The following is a 27256-nucleotide window of genomic DNA, read 5'->3' as shown; positions in this document are numbered from 1 at the left end:
GGCAGATAGCGTCATGGCCATAATTTTCATGCGATACTACAGCCCCACAGAAAAAGCTGGCTTCTTCCCGTGTATCACTCATATATATGTCCAAAGACCGATCGCCCATACACAAACGGCAGTATCCATCCTCAAGTCGCGCGATTATATCCGGAACCTCGATGTTTTGAAAGAGGAAGTCTCCTTGGAGGCGCAGATGAGAAACTGGGATCTAGTATGCATTTTCCTGGACAGTCTTGGTGATTCTGAAGAAGGGTTCCATATCTTCTTCCACTCTGTCTTTCTCAGGGTTAATCTCGTACGAGGGATCCTTGAGACATTTTTTATAAGCCTCAACGTGATCACCACCCCTGAGCTTTCCACATTCCTTCCTCTCTTCAAGAACATTGCAGATCAGAATAGGCTCGATCCTGCTACCGTTCGTAGACTTGTGAGTTATTTCGATACCGTAGACTAGCTTGTAGGTGGTCTCGCTGATACAGATTTCTGTCAGACCCAAGATTTCCAGCCATAGTTCAGTCGGAAGGGTTTTGTTGCCTTGCTTCGTGGTGATGTGCTTGGGCCCATGAGAAAGGATGTTGCGAAGGTAGCTTGCGCCCCAGCAGTCAATGTTGAAGATGAGAATCGAGTTGAGCTGCATAAGGCTTTCGAGATCTTTGGATTCCACCGGCTTCATTGTGAGCAAACTTTTGGAGGTAAGATGAAGATGTGGTTGTTTTTGTTGTCGATGGCCTCAATGGTACATGAAAGGATTAAGGAGGAAAAGGAAAGAAGACTCTAAGACTTCTCAGTCTTGATTTTATAGGTACAGTATCATCAAACTCTATTTTGAGTTGCTTGTGCTGCGAATACTTTTTCATCAGGCTTCAGGGGCGATTTATGCTGTCACATTATACGTTTCCTTGGTTATGAATAGCAAGCCAGATGTTCGAAATCACGATAAAGGGCTTCGCACTTCTTGCGAGTATCCTATAATTGAAAACTAATAATTAAACCTTTTGCAGCGAATACAAGATCTTGGCAATAGTTGTCAATTGCAGAAAACACGTCTAGGTCATGATACAAATATTATACATCGTGCCATGATGCCTATTGAGCTCGACGTGAAGAACCAACAAATTATGCAACAAGATTAGAATACGAATGGGAAATGTGAAAAATCATGCGGCCTATTAGGTTGTATATTGAAAATAGATAGTTTAACTTTCAAAATCATAAAAGGGGGCATCCGTGTTGTTGGCTGAAGAATTCTGCCTGTGAGGTTGAGGGCACAAGAATCAAGGTTTTCACAGAATCTTTAGCTTCTAAAGAACCAACAAATGATATCGATTTCTCGATTATCATAAGAAGATTATGGAAGTTTCAAGATGCAGTGGCGATAGTACAAAGGTAACACGCAGACCAGCCGCTCACCTAGCCTCGACGCCATGAAAGCTGCCTTGTATATGTCCCTACCTAATCCAGGAACTCTATTCAAAGAATTTCCAGAGCCTATTTTGAATAGAAATGTAGTTCAAAGCACACTGGCCAAGTTTCACAGTTTTATTCTTTTCTTCATTATAGATGCAGGAAAAGGTCTCCTTGGGATTCAAAGAATGGTAGACTCCGTGCTCCAGACTGGCATTCTGTAGATTTGGTCACTTATCAATCTCTTCATGTATCCCACCGAATCTTGTTCGTCAACTTTAGATCCCAAGATAGCTTAACCTTATCCCACCTCAGCTTTGCCGAGGTTACATGAAATCGTATTCCAAAGCGCAATCTCATCCGCAGAGTTTCACAAATTTTTAGCGAGTTATTCCCACTCAAAAACCACAAAACACATTCAGGCAAAACTTATACCCCCTTGAAACACCCGCCAGCAACCCTAGTAAAACACGTTTCCATATTTCGACAAGCAAATTATTTTTCAACCAACCGAATGGCAGCAGATAAGGAATCAAAACACAAACGAAACTACAAACCGTCCGATGCCAAGGCCTGCCACGCCGCTTAGGTCGGATCGAACTGTGAGAGAAGTGTTTCTAGATTCGGCGTTTAAATGCATGTCATTCGCCTTTCAGACGTTATTGGTGGGATTATCATTCGATGTATGGTCGGAAATAGCCGAATAGGGCGTGACAGGCGGCTGTGGCTTTTCGCCAAAATAACCATTTTCGAGAAGCTTAAAACAATGACATGCTCGTGTATTGACTATGAAACGCGTGAAACTGACTCGAGTCGTTCCCTTCGGCCGTAATGGCCTTATCGTCCGACCCTTCAACCTGGTACTGATAGGTGCGCTTACTTCGCTTCGCTGTTCTGGATTAACAGGTTGACCGTGTTTTCAGGAATACCCTTGATGACGTCCTCCAGAGACATGGTTGCAATAAGGTTGCATAATTCTGACGCCTTGATATTCTTGAGGCCTAAAAGATAAGCCGCGAGGCCAGTGACGTGTGGTGTTGCCATTGATGTGCCTGACTCGAGTTTGACACCTCCTCTGATCCAGGTACTCTTGATAACAATGCCAGGGGCGAAAATGTCTACCAAAACACCATAGTTGGAGAATGAGGCTCTTGTGTCGTTCTCGGCGGTTGCTCCAACAGTACAGGCCATGGGCTCATTGCTTGGCGAAACTTGAGATGCGTCTGTGTCATCGTTGCCAGCCGCTACAGCGAGAAAATAACCCGATTTGACGATATATCTAGCAGCTGCGTTTATTGCTGGTGAAGGAGCAACACTAAAAGACATGTTGACCACAATACCCTTGGGACACTTTCGAGTAGCAGCATCTTCAACGATGAAATCCATGCCAGCGAGAATTCCCGATCTGCGGCGAACTATTTTCAGTAACATTCACATGATTACCAAAAGATGAATAAACTCACGATTGACCCGCTGTATACTCATTTAGGACCTTGACAGCGAAGAGCTGCGTCTTCTTTGCGACACCGTACGTTTTAGACCCGAAGGTGCCCGCAATATGAGTCCCATGACCATTTGCATCCAAGTCAGCATTATCAACAAAGTTCTACACGAATCTGGCGCGACCTTCGAGTTCCTGTTACTTGGGTTAGCTTGTTTCATTTCACCGCCTTGCATAAACGATGAGGTAAGGTACTAACAGGGTGGTCGACTTCAATGCCTGTGTCGAGAACATAAGTGCATGTGCCTTCGCCGGCACTTTCGTCATAGGTGTAAGTTGTATGATCCTTGCCTGGTAGTTTGTTGGAAATACGAGCTAGACCCCAGGGTGCGTTTTTCTAGGTAGATACTGCGTGCATGGTGGAGACTTTTTCGATGAAATCGACGTTGGGGTCGTTGAGTAGATCTTTCAGCTCCGGTTTGGTAAGGCTGGCTGAGAAGCTATTGAAAAGATTGTAGTAGGTGTATTCAGCATCCGAGGGAACTCTGGCAACTCTGCTAGGGATGGCTTTAGAAGCCACATTGGCCTTCATGACGGCAATGCACTTTCTTTCGGATTCATGGGCGCCACGAGGAATGATCAAAGGAGCGGCAATGAAAGCGTGAGCCAGAGAGAAAAGATTGAGGGAGTGCATCGTGATAATGTGCCTCAGACTGTCCCAGAGAAGGTTGACACGTGAATGACGATTGAGTTTTCTGAGGGACGACTTGGTTCTTCATGATCGTTGATCCCATAGACGCTAGCAGATGCCGATAGGGAGCATCTCTGTCTAGTGTTTTCTATCGAATCGACGTTCTTACTATTAAAGTGCAGTAAAGGAGTAATAACATTCTTCATAAATCTTGGTGGTGAATAACGACTCAGACTACCTACCCTACGCTAATAAGAAATTTAGCACTACAGGGATAATGTCTGTCCCCTATCTGGGCACTAACACCAACAAGAATTATCAAGGCGATCAGAAGCCCAAAGAGGGAGTAAAAGTTCTCAAACTTGAGAAATTCTAATAAAAAAGGACTTCTATTATGCGTAGGTACTGAGACCACAATCCTGAATAGCCTGAAGGACTGTTAAAACAGCCTTGGGAAAGCGTTGCTTGATGATCTGGCGTTGACCAGAGTTAGCGGTCCGAGCTACCCATTTAGGGTTGAGAGGGAATACTACAGCGGCAAGTCATCTAAAATCTAAAATTAAACTTGTGCGAAATTTCGGCTGAAATACTTGTTGATAGTTTTTATCAAGACTCGGAGGGCCACTGATTTCCAGCAATCTCATTTGAGAGGTCGGATGAGATGTTGAGAGAAACCAGCATTGTTTTCTACATACTAAAACTAGTCGTACGACAATTCCGACGCTGATTTAAGCTTATGTTACAAGTCTGCAACCTTATCTATTCTGGCTAAATGCTGCCATCTTGGGGCTGCCTACGTCTAAGATGCCACTACTCCGAACTGCTTCAGCCAACGCATCCGTTTTGGGTCCCTCGATGAGAGTGAAATAGATCTCGTCGAAGAAGTTCTCAACAATACGGAACCTGTCCCAAAGCGGTTAATAAAGCCATCAAGTCTCCTAATTTTGCGGCTCCGCAGACCACAAACCTTAACTGCTACGATGCTACCTTGACTGTATCGAACTGCGCGCCCCCATCGGCGAGCAAAACATGTATCTAGACTTGACTTGGCTGCGACCAGCGCTGCGTCAAGCATCCCGAGAGTGGATTGAACCAAATCGATTGAGCCGATGAGTGTGTGGTGGCCAAGAGACGGAGATTCCATACGAGTTGGAACTTGAATGGTTATCAATCCGGACGTAAGCAGAATTACAGTATTTGGTTCCAGCAAAAATGCATGCCAATAAATCTGCGTTTTAAACCAGCCCCTCACGAAACACCAGCCAAAATTACATCGTTACCTTCGGTTCCTGCATTATCAGAAAGTCTATTGCCAAGTGATATGATCATCATTCGATTATCATCGGAAATACAAGTGTTTCAAGACAATATATCCGCCAGTTCCCAGCAGTAAATCTTAACAATGCACAATATGCCCCCAAAACAGTCCGTCTATAGTGACCTTGTTAAGAATCGATGAAACATGTGTCGCCTTTGAAGCGAGGAAAAATCCACCCAGGTCGGCCCGCTTACACGACCCTGGGCGTTTAAACGTGCCCCTTTCACACAATCTCCACTTTGTTTTTGATACAGGGGCCGTAGCAGAAACCCTCGCCAGCGAACGCGAAACTGAGATTAAAATATCGAGAATCTTTCGGATGCGAAAAATGTATATATACTCGTACGACATACGATGGGTGAGTTGTTGTCTTGTCATCATCAGCTTCAGCTTCTACAGCAAAGTCTTCTCTTCTAGTTAGGTCCTGGTGATCGTTTCTTCTTCTTCTTCTCTTCTCAACTTTACTATTCTTTGTGCCGGCACATTTCTTTTTTACCTTATCTTTTAACTGTCAAGATGCATTCCTTCAAGAGCTTTCTCTTTCCTTCGCTTTTTGCTTTGGCTCATGGGCACTCTGTCATTCTCAATGCCCAAGGTCTCGATACTTCTCCTGCTAGTGTAGGATTCCAAGGTAAGGATGTTAAGACGTGGGTTTGGTTCGCTTGAAACTAATCAGATCGTCAGTTGATCCCGAGGTCGCCCGCAACTGTATCACTATCAATCCTTGCCAGCAGGATGCCACTATCATTCGTGATGCAGAGATCACCGCCAACATCGTCAACCAGTGTGGCCGCACTGAGCTGTCTGGTAACATCGATGTCGGCGAGAATACTGAGAATGCCCTTTCCGCTGGCAAGGTCACCCAGGTTGAGGCTGGTGGTGAACTCACTGTTACTATTCACCAGGTCAATGCCGATGGTGCTGGCCCATACGTGTGTGATCTTGACGAGAGCAGCAACACCAACACCAACATTCAGGTGAGGCACCTGCCGAAGCAGCAACTTAGAAAATCCCCTAACATAGTGAACAGAACTTGACCGTTACAAATAATGTCCCCGGAACAAACGGCCTTTCTCAGGTCAAGACTCAGGCTTTCAACATCACGGTCAAGATGCCTGATGACCTCAACTGCTTTGGAGGTAAGCATGCCCAAGTTCCATAACAAGTCAGTGGCATCTAACACAAACAGCCTCCACTGGCAACATTTGCACCGTCCGATGCCGTAACAACGCTCTTGCTGGTCCCTTCGGTGGCTGCTTCGCCGTTCAGCAAGCCGATACCGATAAGAAGACCAACACTCCTCAGAACATCAAGACTACTCAGCAGCTCCAAGCTATCAACGCTCAGGTCCTCCAGAACCAGAAAGATTTCCCTGATTCCGTTAAGGCCAACGAGAATGCTACCAACGACGAGGCTGAGCAGAACAAGGCTGCCGTTGACGCTCTTCTTGGCAACACCGTCGTCACTTCAGCCTTTGCTACCGAGACACCCTCTGTTGCTCTTGGTCGACCTCCTGCGGCTACCGAGACAGGTGATGCAGGCAATGATAACAACAACAATAACGATAACAACAATGGTGGAAACAACGGTGGTAACGGTAACGGTAACAACAACAATGGAGGTAACAACGGTGGCAATGGCGGTAACGGACAAGGCCAAGGAAACGGCCAAGGTCAGGGCAACGGCCAGGGTAACGGACAAGGCAACGGTGGTCAAGGCGGCCAGAACGGCGGTAACAACCAGGGAGGTAACGGCGGTAACCAGGGCGGCCGTGGGGGCCAGGGTCGAGGACAATTCGGTGGCGGTGGTGGCTTTGGCGGGTTTGGAGGAAACGCCAAGCGAGCTGCTTCTAAGCTCCGATGGGCCAAGCGATTCTTCGCTCAAGAAGATACCTTCTGATTGATATTTGGGTGAGTGAATAAAGGAAAAGAATACAGGGACACTGGGAAGTGGACGATGGGATAACTATAGGATGAGGGGAGAGATAGATAATAAAGATGATGTACCATAACTTGATGAACTTCGCTGATTTCCTCAAGGAAGCCGAGTTCTCTGTGCTGCTTTAAACTCTAAGTTCTGTCTGCTGGAATAAGCTCTCAGCCACAAGTCTCAACTGCAAACAACACATCTAGGTTACAACTTACGCAATAAAGCACAATTTTCTTCAAGGAAGGATTGCAGGCGGTGAGAACCAATGGCTTGTTTATTGAAGTTTTCCTTGATACCATCTGACGTAAGATACTATGAAGTGTAGGATGATGCATCCGAAGGACCATAGATCCGAGTTGTGAGCCGGTTCACCAGTCAGCAGCTCTGGAGCGCGGTAGGCCGAGCCCATGCATGTCTCAAAGCTTCGTTGGTGATGGGCTTGATCGTCGTGGTATTGCATAGACCCGAAGTCTGCAATCTTGAGAACACACAGTGAGTGATGTCTTTGGTTTCAAAGCATAGAATACGCTCTGGGCTGAGGTCCCGGTGTGGTGGTTGTAGTTTGTGGTCATTCTGTGGCAGTACCCCTGAAGGGAACAAGTCTCGGATCAGTTGCAAAGCATCAGCCAAACCAAAAAGCTGTGATGATATCCATCTAGTCATGTCAACTGCATCATTGTCAGGGGGGTTGCCGGCCCAGAACTGCTCTAAGTCACAGTCGGCCCCTAATGTCTAAGTTGTGAGCTTGAAGTGTTATTTGCCGCTAAGACTTATGGCTGAGAGCTTAATCCAGCCGAGAGAACCTAGTGCATAATTGAGTGTATATTGTATATAATTCAATATTTATTATGCATAAAAAAAGTCTTTATTATGCATTCAAGAGTGTTTCTTATATAAATGCGTTCATACTTCAGAATGACGGACAGGACGCGATATGTGTATCACGCGCACCTAGAAGAAGAGGGAGAAACTTTATAGAAGGCCTTTCCCGCTGGACCATACTGGAGGGTGCGAGATTGCACAGAAGTGCCTTGAATTCCCAGTTCTCTCTGCAGATTTAAGCTCTCAGCCACAACTTCAACTGCAAATAACACATCTAGCTCATAACAGCATTTGAAAGACGTTTTGGCAGTGGCTATAGGGTTGATGGCTTTATCGTCAAGTCTCTAATTGTGATTACCAGTCAACGTTCATAGAGTCATATACCTTGACGTAATATGAGTCGTTACAAAGATCAATTAAATCCCAATCATCATTTCTAGGCACTGGCAGAAGTGGTGTAAGAGATTCACTTTACTTTCTTGAAATATTTAGTTCTCCATGCAGTATACATCTGCGAGCCGGATACAAAACATAAATGAAATAAATTTACGCCAAGCTTACGAAATTTGTCTGCGACTAATAGTACACGGGATGTCTTTGTGATACATAAACCAGGAGTTATCATACTTCCATCTATGGTTTGGATCGGTAATACGAACCTATATCTTCGGTTAGTACTTGATATTGATAGCTTAGGGAGATGACCAGACTTACATCAAAGTTCACATAAAGCGTAGCAAACATCTTGTACATCTCCAACTTGGACATGTGTTTACCCATGCAAACTCGCGAGCCGTGTCCAAACATCATCTCAGTACACTCGTGCATCCGTCGCACACGTTGAGCATGTCCCTGTTCTGATTCACCCTTGCTGCGAAGCCATCGCTCAGGCCGGAACGTATCGACATCTTCACCAAAGACACCAACATCGCGAGTAATCACGCAAGGATTGATGCCAACTTTCGTTCCAGCAGGAATGAAACGACCGTCCGAAAGTTCAAGGCCTTCCTTTGGCACTTCGCGCTCAAGGATGAGACCGACGGCGGGCGAAATTCGCATAGACTCACGCATAACTGCATCGAAATAGGGTAGTTGACTGATCTCCTTCCATTGAGGAACTGGCAGAGTCAAATTGGCAGAACGGAGCTCGGCGACCATCTTCTCGCAGACAGAAGGGTTCTTGAGCAGGTGGTAAGCCGGAGCACGCATGGCACCAGCTGTTGAGTCACCGCCAGCCAAAACATTGAGCATAAGCCAGTTCAGAATTTGCTGGTCATCAACATAATCAACAGTGTCTTTCAAGCTGTTGTATTTGTCGATGAAGAGATCCACGGGCTTACGCTTGGCAGCACCAGAAGCTACCTGCTGTTGATACTCTGTGAGAATCTTGACGGTGTACAATACGCCATTGACAAGAGGGCGAGGGCCAATGCGCCAGATAGGGTTCTTGTCCAGCCACTCGTCAAGCCACGGGATCTGACTGACGGGTGTGAAATACTTGAGTCCAGCAGTGCTTTCAGCAATGATGTTCTCGACGTCAGCAGCTTGGTCCATGAAGCCGTAGTTGCGACCAAAGCTGATGTTAGCAGCAGCGTCCCAAGCGTAATAAGCGACCCATTCATCCATCTTGCAGACGTAGCCTGTGCTCGCAAAACGATTGTCGAGGTGAGTAATCAGCTCACAAAGGGTCTCGTCCATGATGGGCTCAGCCTCCAACATCTTGTGCAGCGTCCAGAAGCCCCGGATGGGTTTGGTGTATTTGGTGTGAAAGTCTTCATCTGCAGTGTTGAAGATGTTTTGCATACGCTGGCCATTGACGACGACATCATTGGGGCGGTACATATTAGTCTAGGACAGTCAGAACCCATTGAGCAATCTCAATCCACAGACTCGTCACAGGCTGCTTACCTTTCGCCAAGGGTTTCTCGTGGTGTAAATAACACGAATCAGATCTGGGTCACTGATACTGATCGTATTTGGACCAACCCGCACAGCAGAACCCCATTTCTGATGCCATGCTCGCATGTGTTCATCGACATTTCCCTTGGTGGCAAGATAGGCCCGGTAAAAGTCCGTATACTTTGCAGCAAGAGGGCCAGGAATGCGTCTGAGAGGTGAAAATAAGAGGTCGTAAAAGATACGAGCGACGACAAAAGCAACGCCGACGTACAGCACGTAGCTCAGGTCAAAGGAAGAAAGGGTCATGATCTACGGAGACAACGAGAGCAACTGCGGAGAAAACAAAGAGGATATATCATAAATTTAATTAAAGAACAGATGCGGGATGCAGACGCGGCACAGAGCCGGATCTATATTGCTTTTTGCGGAGGGCATGGCCTGATTACTCGACATGTGTAATGCACCTTGTCTCACACTGTCTTTATCACAGGCAAAGCGAAAAGTGACGCCGTTGTAGAGAATGCGTCTGGATTACGCACCATGTAACAGTACTCCACCGCAAACTTGCAGGGTATTCATGCTAGTCTTTGTGATATGTCTGAACTCCACGCGGGAGAGACCAAATACAGAAGCGGAGAAGCTATTGAGACACGGGAAGAGGAAACGTTCCCTCGGGTCGGAGAGCAAGAAAACTTCAGACCTTAGGTAGGACAAGGTATTCTAAATTTATACTGAACTTAGGCTAAGCTTAGACTAAGTTACCTAAATCTGTCTATCATTTAAGATCACAGTCCTGGGCTTTCTCTCCTCCCGTAGCCTCGCAAACGTGTGCGAAATTGTTGGCTCCCCCACATAAGCATGAGGCTCCTTGAAACTTGGCATGCAGTAGTTATAACAAAGAATCCCACGCACACGGTCTCGATTAGCAACCACCTCGGTTGAGATTGTCTGAATCGGTTTAGGTTCTGCACGATGAGAACGAGAGAAGAGATAATATCTCACCGGGGAGGCGGGATCATCCTTGTACAGGCCAGGGGTATCCTTGGAAAAAAGGCTGAGCAAACAAAGAGCTTACAGGACTCGAGGCAATATTCGAAGCACAAGCTGAATACAGTAGAATATGAGAAGTGACTGTCACGTAATTATTGGCTTACTGTTGGTTCGTAGACAATCTTACACAATAAGATAGCGTTGAAGCTAGTGACACGGGACAAGGACGCCATTGAGACGGGAACTAAGCCTCGACCAACTTTAGACAAGACATCAGTTAACATTGATAGATACCCACGCAACGATTTCTTCAACACTAAATTAATCAAGACTCTGATTCAGACAAAATCCACTCTGCACAAATTTCTTGCAGAACTTGTCGCGGCTGGCTAACCCACCTTCTGTGGCGAGCCAATATGCAGGAGTATGGCACGGCATCTGATCTATCAGATTCGCGAGACCCAACACTTCACCGGGATTGGCAGCGACACGGAGATAACAATAAGCGACCCCATGCTCTAATTTTGCTTGCAACCCTGTTGTAACAACTGATATTTGACATATTATGCAAAAAGCGAGCAAACATCTTCTATTGTTCCCCGTGATTGGACCTGCAGATCGTCTCCGTTGCGGCTTGCTCAACGTATGATTGTGATGGCATTGATCGTCCCCATTGTTTTCTCTCCTCTCACGGTCGGGATATTCTCATGCCCTCGATTGGATTCGCTACTCGGCGGTTTTGCAGCCCCGTTTTCAACGTTGCTTTTTCCCAGCCGTTGTTTCGAGTCCAACGGCTTCGGTCTCTCCCGAGGTCAATCTTTTCCCCACGATGAATATTCTTCTTTCTTTTTCTTCTTCTCTTTCTTTGTGATACTCGAAATCCTTCATCTGGTCTCCTTGAGATGTGACATATACGTGAGAGAACAAAGCTATGTTACCAAAGAATTTATTTGCCGGCCGGTTTGTTTATTTTCGTATACTGTGGCAAGGTTTGTCCTTGGAACATATAAGACGCATGAATGTGCCTGCTAAAGCAGAGTGAGACAAACTTGTTGGTTCTCGATGCGAATATGGCTGCTGCTACGCCTTCTCCTGAGTATCTCGCCGAGACGCGGGGGCCGATGATTCGGACTGTGACGTGGCTTTCTGTTATCTTTCCCATTCTTTTTGTTGGACTTAGAGTTTACACGAGATTGTTTGTGCGAAAGGTCTTTGGTCTTGATGACTGGGTCATTGTTCTCTCTCTGGTAAGAAATCAACCTTCTTCGACACCTTACGTACTAACAAGTATCGATCACAACAGATTCTTCTCATATGCTATGGCGCCATCATCGAAGCTGCGGTTCAGAAAGGTCTCGGTCGACATATCGAATGGGTTCTCACCTTTGCCCCTCAAGATGCCGTCCCGGTCGCATTGCTGGGTCAAGTCTCGCAGCCCTTTGTCGTCATGTCATGCGCCTTGGGCAAGACATCCTTCTCAATCAGTCTCATGCGACTGGCCGCACAGCGATTCATCCATCGGTTCCTCTGGTTCATAGTTGTCACTATGCTTACGCTTCATATCCTCATCTCTATCATTGTATTTGTGCACTGCGAAGACCCTCGAACAACGTGGAACCCAGCTATTGTGAGCAAATGCTGGCATCCTAATGCCTACCTTGGAGTTTTATACTTCATCGGCGGTAGGTCTGCTCCATACTGTTATTTGGTCTGATACTGACACTCATCAAGCTTATTCTGCTGCCACCGATTTCATCCTCGCGCTTCTTCCTTGGGCTATGCTCTGGAACTTGAATATGAAGAACAAGGAAAAGTTTGGTGTAGCTGTCGCCATGAGCCTCGGTGTCTTGTAAGTTGTGGCTTCCTTCTCTAGCTTTCTCTTACTTACCAATATTCCCCAGTGCTGGAGCCATCGCAGTCATCAAATGCACGAAACTCAAAGCCAACGCAACAAGCACTGATCCTACCTACGACGTCGGTGAACTTCTTCTCACAGCCTGCGCTGAGAATGCTCTCATTATCATGGCTGCCTGTATACCTACCCTCCGCCCCATGCTTCGCAAGGTCTTTCCTTCATCAGCCAAGTCAAGCGAGAACTCGCATCGCTTGAAGAACATGAACAACATCATGTTCGTTCCCAAGAATAAGGCTGGTCAATGGAGTGCCTTGATTGAGACGGAGGCTCACCCGGATCATAATTCTGATAACCAGAGTGACAAGAGTATTCTTAAGGAACATCGTGGTACTATGAATGGTCAGAGTAATGCTGGACCTGCTGGTGGGCCAGCTAGTCCAGCATTATCACCCCATATCAGGAAAACCATGTCGGTGAATGTGTCATATGACAGGAGTAACAGCATGTAAACGGGGATGGGGTAAATAGGCAGGCCAGATACAGCAGCCATGGGCCAAGTACCTTGCATAATTGTTTCAAGTCAAACAAGATGACCCAGAAGTTTCTGTGAATATATCAACGACCCTGTTGACCTCTCTGAAGGACCCAAGCACACTAAGATCTATTTCATCCCTAAGCCGGCTTCCTACTACTTTAAGTAGAGTCGATACTGAGCCTGGGCTGAGGTGTCGGAGTAGGCCTATGTATGGCATAACATACCAAGCTGGTATCACCAGCAGCGGACAAAATCTGTGCCTGTCCGTCTTTGGAAGTCGCCGACTTGAACCTCAATGCCAAGATGCGCAGTCAACATCTCGCCGTAAAAAGTTCAGTTGTATCTTGAAATCACAAACAGTGACAATAATTGAAGAATTATCAGAGGCTAAACACGAATTACCACTTCACGTCTGCCTCGCGCCTCGCGCAATTGACCGAAACCGGAACATGTATATCAGGTGATGATGACTCAACTTACGATGTCTAAAGCCAAGCCAAGCCCTTATTGGTTTCTCTCATATGAGGAGGGTCATCCCCTTTGCCGAGCCACAATCTGGAGACTGGTAATTGGCTATGTTGCATTTCTCAACCTTGGCGTCGAATTCGCGACTCACTTAGATTTGCGGCACAGCCAATACGTCCCGCGAGGCTGGGCACTAAGAGTTGAGTCAAAATGTAAAGGCATAAATATAAACCGAGGTAACAACAGTTTCTTTTGTATCAGCTAAAGCCAGAATACAACTAAAAATGTCATGCCTTGGAAAACGACCCAAATCTAGCCCCGAATTGGGAATCCACCTCGACGGCGATACATACATTCCTGGTGATACCATTACAGGACTTGTATACAGAACAACCCATATAGTGAGCCCAGACTCATCACTCAGCGTATCCATTATTGGAACAGCTAGTACAAGCGAACCTTTCAAGGATAGAAACGGTGATTTCGCATGGGGGATAAAACTGCATCACCATTGTCAGACCATATTTACGGGACCTTTACATATCGAGAACGGTGGCCATAAGGAGTGGACATTCAATATACCTGTTCCACTATATGTCGACCCAAAAGTCAACAATGGCAGGCAGAATTTCAGCTATATTCCTCTGGAAACGACGGACCACGAACTGCCTCCGTCGTATGTCCTTGGCGATGGAAGAGAAGAGAGAACATCAGCGTGCATCCAGTATGTCATCGAAGCCAAACTTACAGTTGAAGTTCATGGAGAGACCGAAGCCTTTGAGGCTATCTTTCCTTTCAAGGTCATACCATTGACGACAGATGCTCCTATTGCCGACTTCAAATCCAGACGAATCCGCTATCCACGCAAGATCTCAACTCAGAGCCTCATTCCAGGATCAGAAGATTTGAAATTGTCTTCGCTACAAAAGATTCGGAAGAACTTTAGCTTTTCATCAGACCCTAACCTGGCATTTGACGTTTTTGTTGACGTCCCAAGGATCATTCAACTTGATAACCCAACGCCTATACCCATCAAGCTTCTAGTGGCACCAAACTGGCAAAAGACAAGTCCCATCATTCAAAATGTTCCACAAGAAGTCAAAATTAGAACTGTACACATTTGGATAGTCACGGAAACATCATTGAATGGAATATTTGGAGCAAGAAGAACAGAAGTAGACCTTGGAGTTGTCCAAGCTCTCAACAAACTCAATACAAAGCTTCGGATACCCTTCAAACGTCAATGGGAGCCTATCGACGTCGGAGAATTGTGTGGCCTGCGGATAGGTCTACAGGATACGGGATTCCCACAAGAATGGAATTTTGCACAGTCGGAGTTTACGCATTCGTTTTGCACATATAATATGATGGTTACGCATGGAATTAAATGGTGGGTGGAGGGCGAAATTGCGGGAGTGAAGTTTGATGTGGGCGGGGAGGCGGATTTGTTGATATTAAAACCGAGTGATGATCGAGTACGACCTGAAGGGATGGATGGTGAAAGTAGTAGGACGGCAGAGGCAGAGGCTGAGGCTGAGGTACAACGCGATGAATCGTGGATTAGGCCGCCTGTAGAAGAGGCAGCACCGGCATACAGAAACCTCGACGGTACTTAGGCAGGATTAATTCTAAATACCAAATGACTTGCGGTCTAGTGAATTCTAATTCTATAGGGGGTCTATTTTTTGTCATCTCTTTTGATTTACAAATCCCCTCTAAGCCAAGCGGACCTCTATGTCAATAGTATAAGACGTAGAAGCACCCGTACACTGACTCGTGAAGTCCACTCCCGGCTGGACAAGCACCAGACGTGAAGAGCACGTCCAAAAATCAGCAATCTGATTAGTCCCCCACAAGCACTGAAGGCCCAAGGGGTACGAAGTCGCCGGGACGATCTTGCAGATGAAACGGTTGGCCGCATTCGCAGTCGCTTCCTCGGTCGACATGAAGCGCACGTAGTTGTCCGAGTTTCCGTTGACGTTGGAGTAACCGGCTTTTCCAATCGAACTTCCAGGTCCATTGGCGACTTTAAGTTCTCCTGTGCGCTCATTGAGGGTGAAGGTCACGTCGGAGTCAAGGTCGGCTGTGAAGTCGAAGAAGTACTTTCCACTGCCGATCTGGTTCTCCAGATGGGTGAAACCAACACCGCCAAGCGGGGCGAGGTTAGGATCCCCGCTGTTGTGTGCGATGAGCACGATTGTTTGCAGTGGATCAGCTGCTTCTGTCTTGGTGCTGACCTCGGTCTTGGTCTCCGTGGCAATGATGTTGTCCTTCACTTCTGTCCCAACTACTTTACTGATCTTCTCAGTGGAATAGGTCTCTTGGACAACCTCTGTCTTGACCGTCTTGGTGGCATAGGCGGTTGCGATAGCGGTCTTGATGGTGGTTCTTCGTGGAATGATAACCTTGTGGATGACTGAAACGATGGTCGTTCGTGGAAGAGTGATGGTTTTGCTGGTTACACCAACACGAGAACATGCAGAGGAGTACTTGGCCGAGTTGCTGCACGCGTTGCTAGCGTAGGGAGGGATGACAGGTGCGTTGGCTGCTCGCTTCTTAAATGGCGGGTTGACATTCTGGGCAGTCGTCGTGATTGTCTTTGTGGTCTGCTGAGTAACTGTCTTAGTGCCATCCATTGTCACAGTTGTAGTGATATCGATCGTAACACTCTTTACAACAGAGTTGGTCCTTGTGGCCGTTACACGCTGTGTGCTGATTGCCGTTACAGACTTCCTGACTGTCGGGATACTTGTTACAGTCTTTGTTCGATAGATAGTGCTATTGTATCATCGTTAGCTGTTGTGACACTTTCCAGACAAAAGTTGTCAGCCCTACACTTTCTTGGGTGTCACGGTGGTATATAGATAAGCTTTGCAGTCGGATGCATATGTCTTCCTCGATACTGCAGTAACGGCTATTTTGAGAGTCAGTAGGTGATTTCACAGGCATGAATTAAAAAATCACGACATACCCTTTAAGCAAGAATCAGAATTAATCGTAAGGGCCTCAGCACCCGACAAGGCCATGGCCAAAGCAACGAAATACTGTGAGAACCTCATTTTTTCAATACTAGCCAGTCCAATTTTGGCAAAAGAGGGAACACCGGAAAGAAAAATACTATCGTCGAGTCGTGGCGTACCGAGTAATTAAATACTGTTGCCCTGGGACGTAATTCCGGTGGTATGGTATTAGATCGGTCGAGACTAACGGACATATCCTGACCCTTGTTTAAAATTGTCGCTGCTAACTTCACTTGGCTTCACTAAACGAAAAAGAACTAAGATTAGATAGGCTAAGGTATTAAGCACGATATAATTCGAAGCGCTATCAATTTTCCAGACAACACTATCGATTGTTATATTGGCGCTATTCGGAGCTAACCCTGCCCTGATAGGTCTGGGCCTTGAGTAGTGTCACGAGTTACCCGATACCTCCCCATGCGAGGCCTCGTTCAGCTGCTTTCTTTTCTCCTCCTGATTCTCAAGGATGCTTTCTATCTTATTATTCAAACGCACTCCATCCATATATCTTGCCTCCATAATTACCTCGCTCGGTTCTGGGGCTCTGATATAGTCAATGTTATCAACGGCGCGTTGGTGCATCTCGCCAACATTATCAAGCAAATCAGCCATCCTTTTCCTCCTATGTTGATCAACCACTAGCATATCTTGGTGTATAATTTTCAACAAATCGTGGACGTAGGGGCTACAACCCGGTTTATTGTGCAATGAACGGGTCCACTGTCAATACTGTCAGAAAGAGGTTGTGTCAGAGTTTTCAATTGGGAGACTTACCTGGAGAATTTGCTCTTTTACCCCAACTCTGTAGCCCTCTCCAGGCCCAAGCCAGTGAAAATCGTAGTATATGTCGGTCTTGACCCCGGTAATGTAAGGTGAAACCAAGATCTCTTTGAACTGTTCCCTCAGTTCGTTCGCCCCAAGTATCCAAGAAATCATTTCGAGTAATACACAGCCTAGACTCCAGACATCATATGCTCTAGATATCCGGCCATCACGAATATCGCACTCGGGTGCTCGATACCTGGGTGTGACAGGTAAATCAACTGCAGAAACAATAGATCTGGTTTCTTCCCGGTGGGCATCCGCAATACCAAAATCCGATATCACAAAAACACCTCGTCTCTCTTTCCGTGATCTGAACCAAAGAATGTTGGCAGGTTTTATGTCGCCATGCCTGCCAAACATTGTCTCCGTATCCATATTGGCTTTTCTGCCCTCGTGTATATGTGCAAGGGCTCCGAGAATGTTTCGAATTTGTCCCGACAGCCATAAGAGACCTTCGCTGTTAGCAGAAGCCGGGCTTACGAGTGGACCAGGATGGATTTTCCAATACATGAGGAGATCGTACTCGGCAACCGGGAAGATGAAGTGAAGCCTGTTGTTGAGAGTGTATGTGGCCAAAAGCGTAATGATATTTGGGTGACTTAGACCGCTGAATCGTTTGAGCATTTTCAACTCTTTGTTCGATGTGCCTTTCTCTCTGCTTGTATTTTTCAAAGACTTGACGGCCACGAAGCTACCATAAAATCCAAGCTATGCGGGATAGAAATCAGAGCCTTATCAAGCAGCAAGGATTGAAACGTGAACTCACCTCCTCAAGTAAGGGGGCAAAACCATGTGAGTTGGAGTCAATCTTGTACTTGACAACCTGTCCGCATCCTCCCGATAGTGTCTCTTCGTGTACTCCGTAGCTGTCTCTGCATAGTACCCAAGGGAGCATCTGCCCTTTAGGCATATCATAGTGTTGGGCTTCGTAATCCTCTCCCAGTGAAAAGAACCTCGGTGATATTCGTAGTTGATTAATGTTGAAATAGTCTTTCTGCATATGAGACCACCCCAGCTTTGCCATGCAAATCTGTGCAGTGAGATAATGCTCAGATCCTTGCACCAGAGGAAATCTTTCGTCATGCAAGTCTGCGTCTATAAAAGCCCGGATATCACCGGACCGCTCTACAATAACCAGTATGGCAAAGACTCGAAGAAATGAAGGTCTGTCGATACCCAGAATTAAGTTGCTGCATGCCTCTGCATCCTCCAATCCTATCTTGACGGAATGGAGTTGTCGGGTGATTGTCTCTCGTGTTATCAGCCTCTCTAGGATCGGGTACGGCCAGAAGAAGTGGTTCTCTCCGTTGATATGCGGCACCCTCTCTCTCCAAAGTGCGTCGCTTAATATTGGCTCTGAGTCTGGTGCTCCATGTGTAGAAGTCGATATAGAGCCCATAATTACTCCACTATGAGAGATGCCGTTGGCGCTGATCCGACTGACGGCGGTTGTTAGGATGTGGGGAAATGCGCCGCATGCCAAGAATTTCCAGGGTCGACAAGGAGTGTTGATGACTGGGGTTTATCGTCGAAAGGTTCACGGAGACGGAGGGATTATACTAAAAAGACGCACGTAAGGGCTGTCAAGACTGAATATTTCTCAGTCCTATCTCACATATATATTCTGATAAGCTTGGTATGGCTCCTGTTGGTGCACCTTTATCATGACCGGTGAGTCTCAGTCGGTGACAGGGATGGCTCGGGGGGGACATAAAAGCTGCAACTCGGGATAGTGGGAGATCCCGGGATGTCACTCTCGACGTTTTCTGTCCCCCAAGGGCACAGGTCACTTGGCCTCGCTTCGAAGCGAGTTTGAGTGCTCGCCTCAGTAACTCTATCTGTCTGACGTCAGGCAAACGTACGATTACGGCGGGTATTGGCTCGGAGTTTAACTTGTGTAACCACATTCTCTTTCGTCGCCGTCATGATATATGCCTCACTACCAGTCACTCGTTAGGTCGAGCTATTGATTGGCTGGCCTTCCGAAGGCTAAATCGATGACCACTGACCGGGTCCATGGAGACTCTATGCCCGATCACCAATGGGCGGACCGCGGCTTACCACATGACGCTTTGACATCACCCACCATCCAGACAATCCAAAATCCTCAGGCCCTCTATTCGAGGACAATTCGCCAGAATATTCAATTTTAGTGAAGTACATACTTCTTCAACTGCCTCTTCCCCGCCTGCCATTGATCCACAGCTTTACCAAACATATACCCGTCAACATATATATCGCCCACGTATCTATACTCACCCTGCGTCCCCTCAGCTCTCAACAATATCGGTGTCGAACAACCCAACGGCACAACAATTACATCACCCGCAAGCATGAACCCCGATCCCATCGCAAGCCGACGATTCTGCGTAAGACAGAAACACCTCCCCATCATACGATCCCCAAAATGAATTTGCAGAAAGTGCCGCCTCATTTCAGCTTTAACCTCGGATGGAGTTTCCAAGTAGTAAGCTAGTCTGTCATCGAGCCTGATGTATGGTAGACGGTCGCGAAAGAGGTTCGCAAAGATATGATAGATTTCTGCCTGCCATCGACCTCGGTCATACTCTGATGGGATTTGACCAAGACAGATCGTCGCTGCAAAGCACTCTTCCGCCATTTGTAATTCTTGCTCATTGCGACCTTCAACGGCCTGAAGAAGTAGCGCTCTCCAGTGCAGGAACGCCACAAGGTAATCTCCTAGGTTGCAAAGTGTGCCGACGACAACACCCTTGCTCTGCACCACGTCGATCTCGAGCCCTGAAATTTCAAGCTTGTTGAGGCGTTCATCGCGGAACCTGCAAATGGCTTTACTCGAACCTGATGCTGAGAAATTATACTTGAAGCCCATTGCCGATGTTTGCGGAATATGTGACCAGTCCGGAACGAATGTTGGAAGGTTGGCGGTGCTGGTGTGAACAGGGAAGTGGATTGCTTCACAGATAATGTCGAGCTTTTCAGTCGTCTTGAGAAGAAAGTCGACAATCTCAGTGTACACATCCTTCACGGAGAGATTGTAGTCCGCGCGGAACTCGTCTCGAATACTTGCTGGCAAAACGCCAAGGATTCCGTACAATTTATCTCTAGGATCAGAGGCGAGCTTCCTGCGACAAGTTCGTAGCACCTGTAGAAGAGCCTCTTCTCCATCCGACATGTGGAATTTGAGGTCTGGTAGACTGGCTGGCCCTTGGTAAATGAGGGTCTGAACATAGCTGAACTGATCGGGCGAAGCTGCTAGTCGCCTCTTGAGCTGGTCTTTGTTATTGAAGATGAGTTCCCCACGGCGCTGGCTGAATAGTACTGAAGCACTTTGATATTTCTTCCACTCAAGACGAGTCGAGCCAGAATGAACCATTATTCGCTTCGCATTGAAGACTTCCTGGACGACCCATAGTCGTCTCCAATATTCCCTCCCAAAGAGTGATACTACTGCTAAAAGGTCACCGTTTTCGGCACCAGCTGCTAGTAGTTTGGAAATATTGCTGGACCCAAAAGGTTCACCTGTAGTCGCTATGGCATCGAGAAAACTAACAGCTCGTGTGCTGTCGTTCTCTTCCGGACCAAGCCAGATTGCGACGCTATCAGCATTAGAGTAGATAAACGGCATCAGTTGAACCTGCTGACTCCGCTCATCTCGATCCTTTTGATTGATGCACAGAGCATCTGCCCATATCAAGACAGATGATTGTTTTTTGCGTAGTGCTTGCAAGGCACCGTGGAGGCTGACAGCTATCGGGATCAAACAACCTTCAATCTCGATCTTGCGGGTATCACCCGTATCGCCCCAAGTGTACGAGATAGCCTTATAAGGAGGAGGCTGTTCCAAGGAAACATGGATAATTTCGCACTTGATCATCGTCTTCCTCTCCGGCAATATTCTAACCAATCTGATGGATGCATCTTCAATTGGCCTGTACTGATAAGACAGCTCACTAAACGAAGATGCAGCTTGCTGGTTTTGGAGTAGCCTGGGGCTCGGACTGAGGGCAGCTTTTGGAGTAGGTGGAGATAGTGGTGGCACGACATTGTAATCGTAGGGATACGGCATGAATTTATTGTTATAGCTCGTCTCTGGAATTACCGCGTATTGCTGATTTGGCGCATGCGGTGGAGGGACGTCGTATGGGCGACCTTTGCCGTGGCTCAATCTGAGAGGCGGCGGGGAAGGGACCCGTGCTTCTGCTGACACCGCCGGGAACGCCATAGGATTGTCTTTGGAGCTACTAAAGTTGTACAGTAGGGGCTAGGGCTGGGATTTGGTCACTTGGGTCGCTTTGCGTCAAATTTCAGTTGTTTGAAGCTGTCAAGTTGAGCGGTTTCAGCTGAACTCATGGTTGTGAGCCTTGGGGTCAGCCTGTGGCTTGGAACAGCTACATCCTATCAGATGGCCTGAAAACGACTCTGGCCTAAACAAGAATAGCGTCAGATCTTGTCAGGTTGGGTTATCCTAAAATACCCAGAGGAGAAGTTGGGAACAGCATCTTATTATTTGTTTTGGTGCTTTTTAGCCTTCTTACATCTCGGGTTGATATAGGAAACTGTCTACGTCGAGCTGTTCTGCCAAATCCAACAACTCCCCTGGTGTCAATCCTGCCATGGCATTGGCCGCAAAGAGGTCCCAACCCGTCTCATCAGAGACATGTTCGTCTAACTCTGGCTCCCCGTTCTCCTCTTCCTGGACGCTGACATGCTCTTCTACCTGGTTTGGTACTTCTGGCGTTGCAATATTACTGGCCGGCGTCAAAGCAGATAACTTCTGTTCCAGCTGCTCGAGTTCTACTTTGCGCAGCGGAGCAATGAGACTGCCTTTCGCAATAAGAGTATCAAAGACGTAGCGAGCATCATCGCGCCATGAATCGTCTGAAAGAAGAGGTGGACATATAATAGGGATGAGATGGAGGAGAAATGCTGACGATGAGGCATACTCTATTTGGAACGGCAGAAATGCCTCTGCACAAAAACTCAGCTTCATGACTGACTTTCATGACAATTGTACTTACCGATGAGATCTTCGTCTGCCAAGGCACGAAGCGTCTTCAAAATCGCCTGCGCCGAGCTGACGCATGACTGTATAAGCGAGGCAACCGGTGGAGATAGTGATAGGCCATGGGTCAGAAGCTGTGTCTTTGACTGTTCAATGTGCATATGTAAGGCGCACATTATCTGTGGCCTTGTTGTGAGAACGACGCACTGAAGACAGATTAGACCAAAGACTTCATTCAGTACCGCGCTGTGAAACCTACGTGGTGATATTGGAGGAGAAGTCTCGTCGCAATTCGTGACGCTTTGCTGATCGAGTCTCGGAAATGATTATTGATGATGTTGTTCAGATCACGGTTCAACTCAGCCAAGTTGCGTAGGATAGACTGGGTGTTACTAAAAAGGGTGCCGTCATAATCTTTACCAACACCGTATACCGCTTCAAAATTGTTAGCAGCCAATTTTTAGTAGTCTTAGGAGGGTGTCACTTACTCCCAAGTAATCGGGCTATTAACCGAGCAAGCTGGACATGAAGGGTCAGACTCAGTGAGCTCAACGAGCTATCCGCCTGAGAAGGTAGCTTATTCGTGATGTCTTCGTCTCGTATGGCACTCGTTGCGCCAATGAGAGCAGCGAACTCTTGGTCGAGCATATAGACTACCCAGAATACTATGTGACATCGCTTAGAGTGTTGTGCCCCGACAGCTTCTTCCGGCATATGCCTGTGAAATCCCGACAAGACACATATACGGAGAGCTTGTCCGATATGTTGATATGCTGCCACTCTCATGTCAATCGACTGGAAGTATATAGCAGCCAATGTGAGTGCTTGCGCTGAGAGAACAGGATCAAGAGCAATGCCGGCTAACTCGGGCATCAGTGGCATCGCCCGTGCGGCGTACTGATACCCCGGTGGACTTCCATCAGCACTCTTCCCACCGAGAAAAGCTTTACCGAACGCTATCATGAGTAAATACTGCGCGTACCACAGTTTACACGACGCCGCTTTAGCCGAAGCATCTTGATAAAGCTCTTTAAAATGCTGAAGAAACTCAGCCTCGTCTATCAAACTCGCCAAAGGACCAAGGTAAAACCTCGCAGTCTGAATGAGGAAATACGCATAGTCAGACGGCGGTAGGTTGGAAATATCCGGTGGCTCATCTGGCATAAGTGGTCTCCACTGTAGTCGGAAGGCCACTCCGTCGAGGTGCCAGGGTAGAGGCTCGTTGTTTGCTTCGGGGAGATGCTTGCCTACTAGGGCTAGGACTCTTCTGCAAAAGGCCCATGATGATGCGGGACCCATGTACCCTGTGGAGATGTGTTAGTGTATGCCGATGATTGACGGATGGCAACGTACAGTATCTGCCCATGGCTTGCCCGAAGACATAGTCGTTGTCGACGAGGGGGTTCTGTCTGAAGGCGGGTTCGAGGACATCGTTGGTGGATAGCGAGGCGGCCTCGTTTGTTTCATCGTTCTCGTCATGATCTTGGGGTGTTCCAAGTGTAAGATCTTTGGTTATCATGTTAGTAAGGATGACAGACAATTGGATGGTCACTCACCTCCATCCGCAGTCATGGATGCGTCCCGCGTGACTACACCGGAAATACCATAATCAGAAACAGAAGAGTGCCTTGGTCGTGGTCTACTTCCATTACCAAGAGACCCTGGCGATGGAAGTCCATCTTGTCGTCTCTCCAAGGCGCGGAGGTAGCTGTACTCAGGTCAGTTGTTACACACCAGAAAAAGAAAGAAGACTCACCTCTCAGGCACTGATACCTTCTTCTCCTCCGCCTCGTATATGCATCTCTCATTCTTGCGTCCACATCTCAAACAAGGCTGCGCCCCCGAACACTTGACCTTCATAGACCGACATCGCTTACACCTAGCCAACAACCGCGATCAGCTATCGGCTTCCAACGGCCCAGATAAGAACTCACGCTTTAGCACATTTCTTAATAATCCGGAATTGGCCATTCTGTGTAGCAGGCATCGTTGCGCAATTGATAATAACTGTTGAGGAGAGGTCGGGGTGCTCTTCCGACTTAAGTCTTTTAGCTGGAATATCATTCCGGCTTGGGTCTTTGCCTAATTTGGTAGCGTTCGTGGAAAAAGCTTATCAGCGGCTTTGGAGGATTGAGACTGCGTTATCGGATGCGGAGTGAAGCGGTCGGAATGAGATCCCGATAGTGGAAGCTTATCATGGGGGATTGTCAGTGTCCTATATCGGTATAACAATCCCGACTTTTCCACTTGAGATTTGCGTCGGTGTAAGTTGACTGCCGGGTTCAGTGCTTTGGAAGAGATCCCTGTTTCTAGAATTGGTCAATGCTTTAATGTCAGGACTGTCATAATGACCAGGGTTTTGGCTACGTTTCGCTCTGCAATTGAATCAAGGTCAGTTAGCACGACAGCTCCAGATCATATCATCCAGAGGGACAGTATCTGACCCTCCAATCTAGACCATCAACGCTACATGCACGCAAATGCCTGATAACAGCCCCATCATCCTCAACAATGCGACTGAACTCGTCAGCTGCAACTGCGGCTAAGCCTGCATTCTCAGCAGTCCAACCAATCGCCAATTTTGAGGAAACGATAGCCCGCAGACCAGACTTTGATCACTCTGGCAAACCTATCGAGATAACAAAGTCCCCAGACCCATCCTGGTCTTATGGAGATGGTGTCCGCACTGGTCAATCCCCCACCGACAAGATCCACCGAGAGATCGACCCGTATTCGCCTGATAGATCCGTCGGGCAGAACTACCGACTTTTAATCTCTGGTATTGCCCCTCGACCTGTTGGCTTCATCAGCACTATTTCCGGCGATGGGGAGACCAAGAACTTGGCGCCTTTTAGCTACTTTCAAGTGATTGATCACGACCCGCCCATGTTCATCATTAGCTTCTCATCTCGCTTTGGGTCGGCTAAAGATACGTATCAGAATCTGAAGGATACTGGAGAATGTGTGATCAACACTGTTTCCGAGAATATGATAGAAGCAGTCAACGCGTCGTCGATCGACGCTCCGTATGGTGTTTCTGAGTGGGACATTACCGGGCTCACCGAGGCACAAACTACAACTGTCAAACCATCCCGCGTCAAAGAGTCGGTGCTTTCTATTGAAGGGCAGGTCGTGGATATCAAAGAGTTCGAAAGTCATAAACCCGGAATGAGTAACTATGGAATGGTTCTCATCAAGGCGACTCGGTTCTGGGTACAGGAAGATGCTGCCAATGAAGATTTCAGTCACATTGAGCTTGACAAACTACGGCCCATCGGCCAATTGGGCGGTATGTCGTACGGGCGGATGACTTCGACTTTCGAGCTTCCCAGAACGAGATGGGCCGATGAGCAACCCAGAAGTGAACTTCTGACCAAGTTGGAGAAAAAAAAGGCGTCATAGCGAAGTGTGTCCAAGTTACTTTATTGTAAAGCTTCAACTCATATAGACCAACACTAATGCAGCTTGTATCATGATTTGGTATGAATTTAACAGTTTTCAATTTCTATTTCTGTCTACCTTCAGCCCAGTATCCTCCGTCGAAGCTCCTGTCTCATAGTTAGCGCCATATGCTGCGTCCTCTCAACGGCACCGCGATTCTCCACCGCTCGTCGGTACAAATAATTGATGCACTCCTGCACGGAGCCCCAAGGTAGACACTTGTAAATCTTGGGCGTCTCAGCAGTGACTCTATTCTTCTTGACTGCCTGCTCGTAATCCTGCAGCAGCTTGCAACTCAGCTCATCAGCCATGCCCATGATCTGGGCACACTTCATAGGCACTGTGGGAAGACCAGCCTCGAGGCGCTTTCTGTGTGTGCTAAGGGCCTTTTGCGCACTCTCGGCATTATGAGTCGCCAGAACGAGGGCCGCGTCTGGGAACTTGAGATTGGAAGGTCCATCAGGTACTCTTCGAGAAATCAGCATGTCTGCAATGTCATTGTATGAACTGTCCGTATCGTCTTTTGTATCGTGAATGAGAGACCGGATTTCATTCTCGATATATGCGCCACGAACAAGCTTGATACCGACAGTCCAACCTTCTTGGGCAGCTAGTTGAATATGCCTCTTCGCGTTCTGTCTAGCGCCTTTGAGATAGGCCTGAATGGTATTGTAAACAAGGGCATTCCCGTCCCGATTGTGTTCGCGCATGAGGGTAATGGTCCACTCGTCGAGTGTCGGTTGCATAGCTTGTTGTTCTGCGTCTATCCAGAGTTGACATCCACGCCTTTGAGTCTCGCTACAAATATCGTTGAGAGCTTTGTGGAGGTAGCTATTCATCGGCTTGCCAGCCTGCAAAGCGTCTACCGCGATGGGTCCAGCACCAGTCACCCTAAACTATGTAAGTTGCTGGTCATTTGCACAGAATTAGGGTACTTACTTAACAGCTAGAAGATCGCCGGCCTCGATCATGTTCAGAGTATCGATGTTGCCCTTCTTCCATTCATCGATCATATCGTAGCACTCTTTCGGATAGTCCTCAATGCCAATTTTCGGAAGCTTCACGTTAGGGTCTAACACGACGTCTTTCGAATATCCAAGAATGATACCGTGGAAGCCAAGGTTCTTGATGTACTTGACAGTATTTGACACTTCGGGGATGCTGTTACCAGCACAAAAGTGGTCATAAATAGTCCATTGAAGAACACGACTCAGCACAGGGTTCTTGTCGGGGTTGAGAATGGCTGAGTTGGACTGTGTGATAAGCGCGATGAATGCAAGTGACGGCCGTAGTAGCCACCTATTCGCCATTACTGTTGTTAAGGCGACGGAGCGCAGGAGCACTCCCATAGGTATCTTGGAGAGTGGCGATGGTTCCTCCACCCGGGGTGCCTGTGTAGGCTTTAGAGAGGTTCTCAGCGCTGCATTGGTAACAGTTCTAAGTTGTGGCTGGATGTGAAGTTGGGATGGTCCAGGCAATAGACGCCTCTGATGTTGTATGGCGGTTCTGAAAAGCATGTTGAAGTAATTAAAATGATGGTCCTATGATAATGAAACGTTCCCAGCTTATGAGGAGATGGCCGTGGCTCTCATATATTCTCATCTAAGTACCAGCGTTAGCATCCATCACTCCCC

At 47.3% G+C, this 27256-nt stretch overlaps 12 protein-coding genes; 4 read left to right on the top strand and 8 right to left on the bottom strand.

The window, feature by feature from the left end:
• Positions 1-211: 211 nt before the first annotated feature.
• FFUJ_04024 (uncharacterized protein) lies at positions 212-676 on the bottom strand (the record flags this gene model as incomplete). The annotated part of the gene is made up of 1 exon (XM_023572738.1): positions 212-676. The coding sequence occupies one exon, from the start codon at positions 674-676 to the stop codon at positions 212-214; it is 465 nt and encodes a 154-aa protein (XP_023426809.1).
• Positions 677-2283: 1607 nt separating this feature from the next.
• FFUJ_04025 (probable endopeptidase K) lies at positions 2284-3542 on the bottom strand (the record flags this gene model as incomplete). XM_023572737.1 has 4 exons in its annotated part: positions 2284-2812; positions 2871-3013; positions 3108-3194; positions 3258-3542. 4 exons carry the CDS (start codon positions 3540-3542, stop codon positions 2284-2286), a joined length of 1044 nt encoding a protein of 347 aa, XP_023426808.1.
• Positions 3543-5373: 1831 nt separating this feature from the next.
• FFUJ_04026 (related to gEgh 16 protein) lies at positions 5374-6756 on the top strand (the record flags this gene model as incomplete). XM_023572736.1 has 4 exons in its annotated part: positions 5374-5488; positions 5542-5834; positions 5888-5996; positions 6047-6756. 4 exons carry the CDS (start codon positions 5374-5376, stop codon positions 6754-6756), a joined length of 1227 nt encoding a protein of 408 aa, XP_023426807.1.
• Positions 6757-8165: 1409 nt separating this feature from the next.
• On the bottom strand, positions 8166-9813 carry FFUJ_04027 (related to pisatin demethylase / cytochrome P450 monooxygenase; the record flags this gene model as incomplete). XM_023572735.1 has 3 exons in its annotated part: positions 8166-8267; positions 8323-9456; positions 9517-9813. The coding sequence occupies 3 exons, from the start codon at positions 9811-9813 to the stop codon at positions 8166-8168; spliced, it is 1533 nt and encodes a 510-aa protein (XP_023426806.1).
• Positions 9814-11567: 1754 nt separating this feature from the next.
• On the top strand, positions 11568-12861 carry FFUJ_04028 (related to integral membrane protein PTH11; the record flags this gene model as incomplete). XM_023572734.1 has 4 exons in its annotated part: positions 11568-11744; positions 11801-12179; positions 12229-12346; positions 12399-12861. The coding sequence occupies 4 exons, from the start codon at positions 11568-11570 to the stop codon at positions 12859-12861; spliced, it is 1137 nt and encodes a 378-aa protein (XP_023426805.1).
• A 775-nt stretch (positions 12862-13636) lies between these two features.
• FFUJ_04029 (uncharacterized protein) lies at positions 13637-14968 on the top strand (the record flags this gene model as incomplete). The annotated part of the gene is made up of 1 exon (XM_023572733.1): positions 13637-14968. One exon carries the CDS (start codon positions 13637-13639, stop codon positions 14966-14968), a length of 1332 nt encoding a protein of 443 aa, XP_023426804.1.
• Positions 14969-15067: 99 nt separating this feature from the next.
• Positions 15068-16411, bottom strand: FFUJ_04030 (uncharacterized protein; the record flags this gene model as incomplete). XM_023572732.1 has 3 exons in its annotated part: positions 15068-16130; positions 16188-16266; positions 16324-16411. The coding sequence occupies 3 exons, from the start codon at positions 16409-16411 to the stop codon at positions 15068-15070; spliced, it is 1230 nt and encodes a 409-aa protein (XP_023426803.1).
• Positions 16412-16765: 354 nt separating this feature from the next.
• Positions 16766-18596, bottom strand: FFUJ_04031 (uncharacterized protein; the record flags this gene model as incomplete). XM_023572731.1 has 3 exons in its annotated part: positions 16766-17092; positions 17147-17905; positions 17964-18596. The coding sequence occupies 3 exons, from the start codon at positions 18594-18596 to the stop codon at positions 16766-16768; spliced, it is 1719 nt and encodes a 572-aa protein (XP_023426802.1).
• Positions 18597-19346: 750 nt separating this feature from the next.
• Positions 19347-21401, bottom strand: FFUJ_04032 (related to heterokaryon incompatibility protein het-6; the record flags this gene model as incomplete). The annotated part of the gene is made up of 1 exon (XM_023572730.1): positions 19347-21401. The coding sequence occupies one exon, from the start codon at positions 21399-21401 to the stop codon at positions 19347-19349; it is 2055 nt and encodes a 684-aa protein (XP_023426801.1).
• Positions 21402-21710: 309 nt separating this feature from the next.
• On the bottom strand, positions 21711-24168 carry FFUJ_04033 (uncharacterized protein; the record flags this gene model as incomplete). XM_023572728.1 has 8 exons in its annotated part: positions 21711-22147; positions 22198-22387; positions 22441-22616; positions 22670-23485; positions 23535-23687; positions 23738-23889; positions 23938-24060; positions 24116-24168. The coding sequence occupies 8 exons, from the start codon at positions 24166-24168 to the stop codon at positions 21711-21713; spliced, it is 2100 nt and encodes a 699-aa protein (XP_023426800.1).
• A 360-nt stretch (positions 24169-24528) lies between these two features.
• On the top strand, positions 24529-25554 carry FFUJ_04034 (uncharacterized protein; the record flags this gene model as incomplete). XM_023572727.1 has 3 exons in its annotated part: positions 24529-24572; positions 24638-25470; positions 25514-25554. The coding sequence occupies 3 exons, from the start codon at positions 24529-24531 to the stop codon at positions 25552-25554; spliced, it is 918 nt and encodes a 305-aa protein (XP_023426799.1).
• Positions 25555-25702: 148 nt separating this feature from the next.
• Positions 25703-27139, bottom strand: FFUJ_04035 (probable aspartate aminotransferase, cytoplasmic; the record flags this gene model as incomplete). XM_023572726.1 has 2 exons in its annotated part: positions 25703-26513; positions 26562-27139. 2 exons carry the CDS (start codon positions 27137-27139, stop codon positions 25703-25705), a joined length of 1389 nt encoding a protein of 462 aa, XP_023426798.1.
• Between the last annotated feature and the right edge of the window lie 117 nt (positions 27140-27256).

Source organism: Fusarium fujikuroi, chromosome FFUJ_chr02, assembly GCF_900079805.1.
Source record: "Fusarium fujikuroi IMI 58289 draft genome, chromosome FFUJ_chr02".
NCBI lineage: Eukaryota > Fungi > Ascomycota > Sordariomycetes > Hypocreales > Nectriaceae > Fusarium > Fusarium fujikuroi.
The sequence above is the reverse complement of the archived record's forward strand: the minus strand, read 5'-3'. Positions and strand labels throughout refer to the sequence as shown.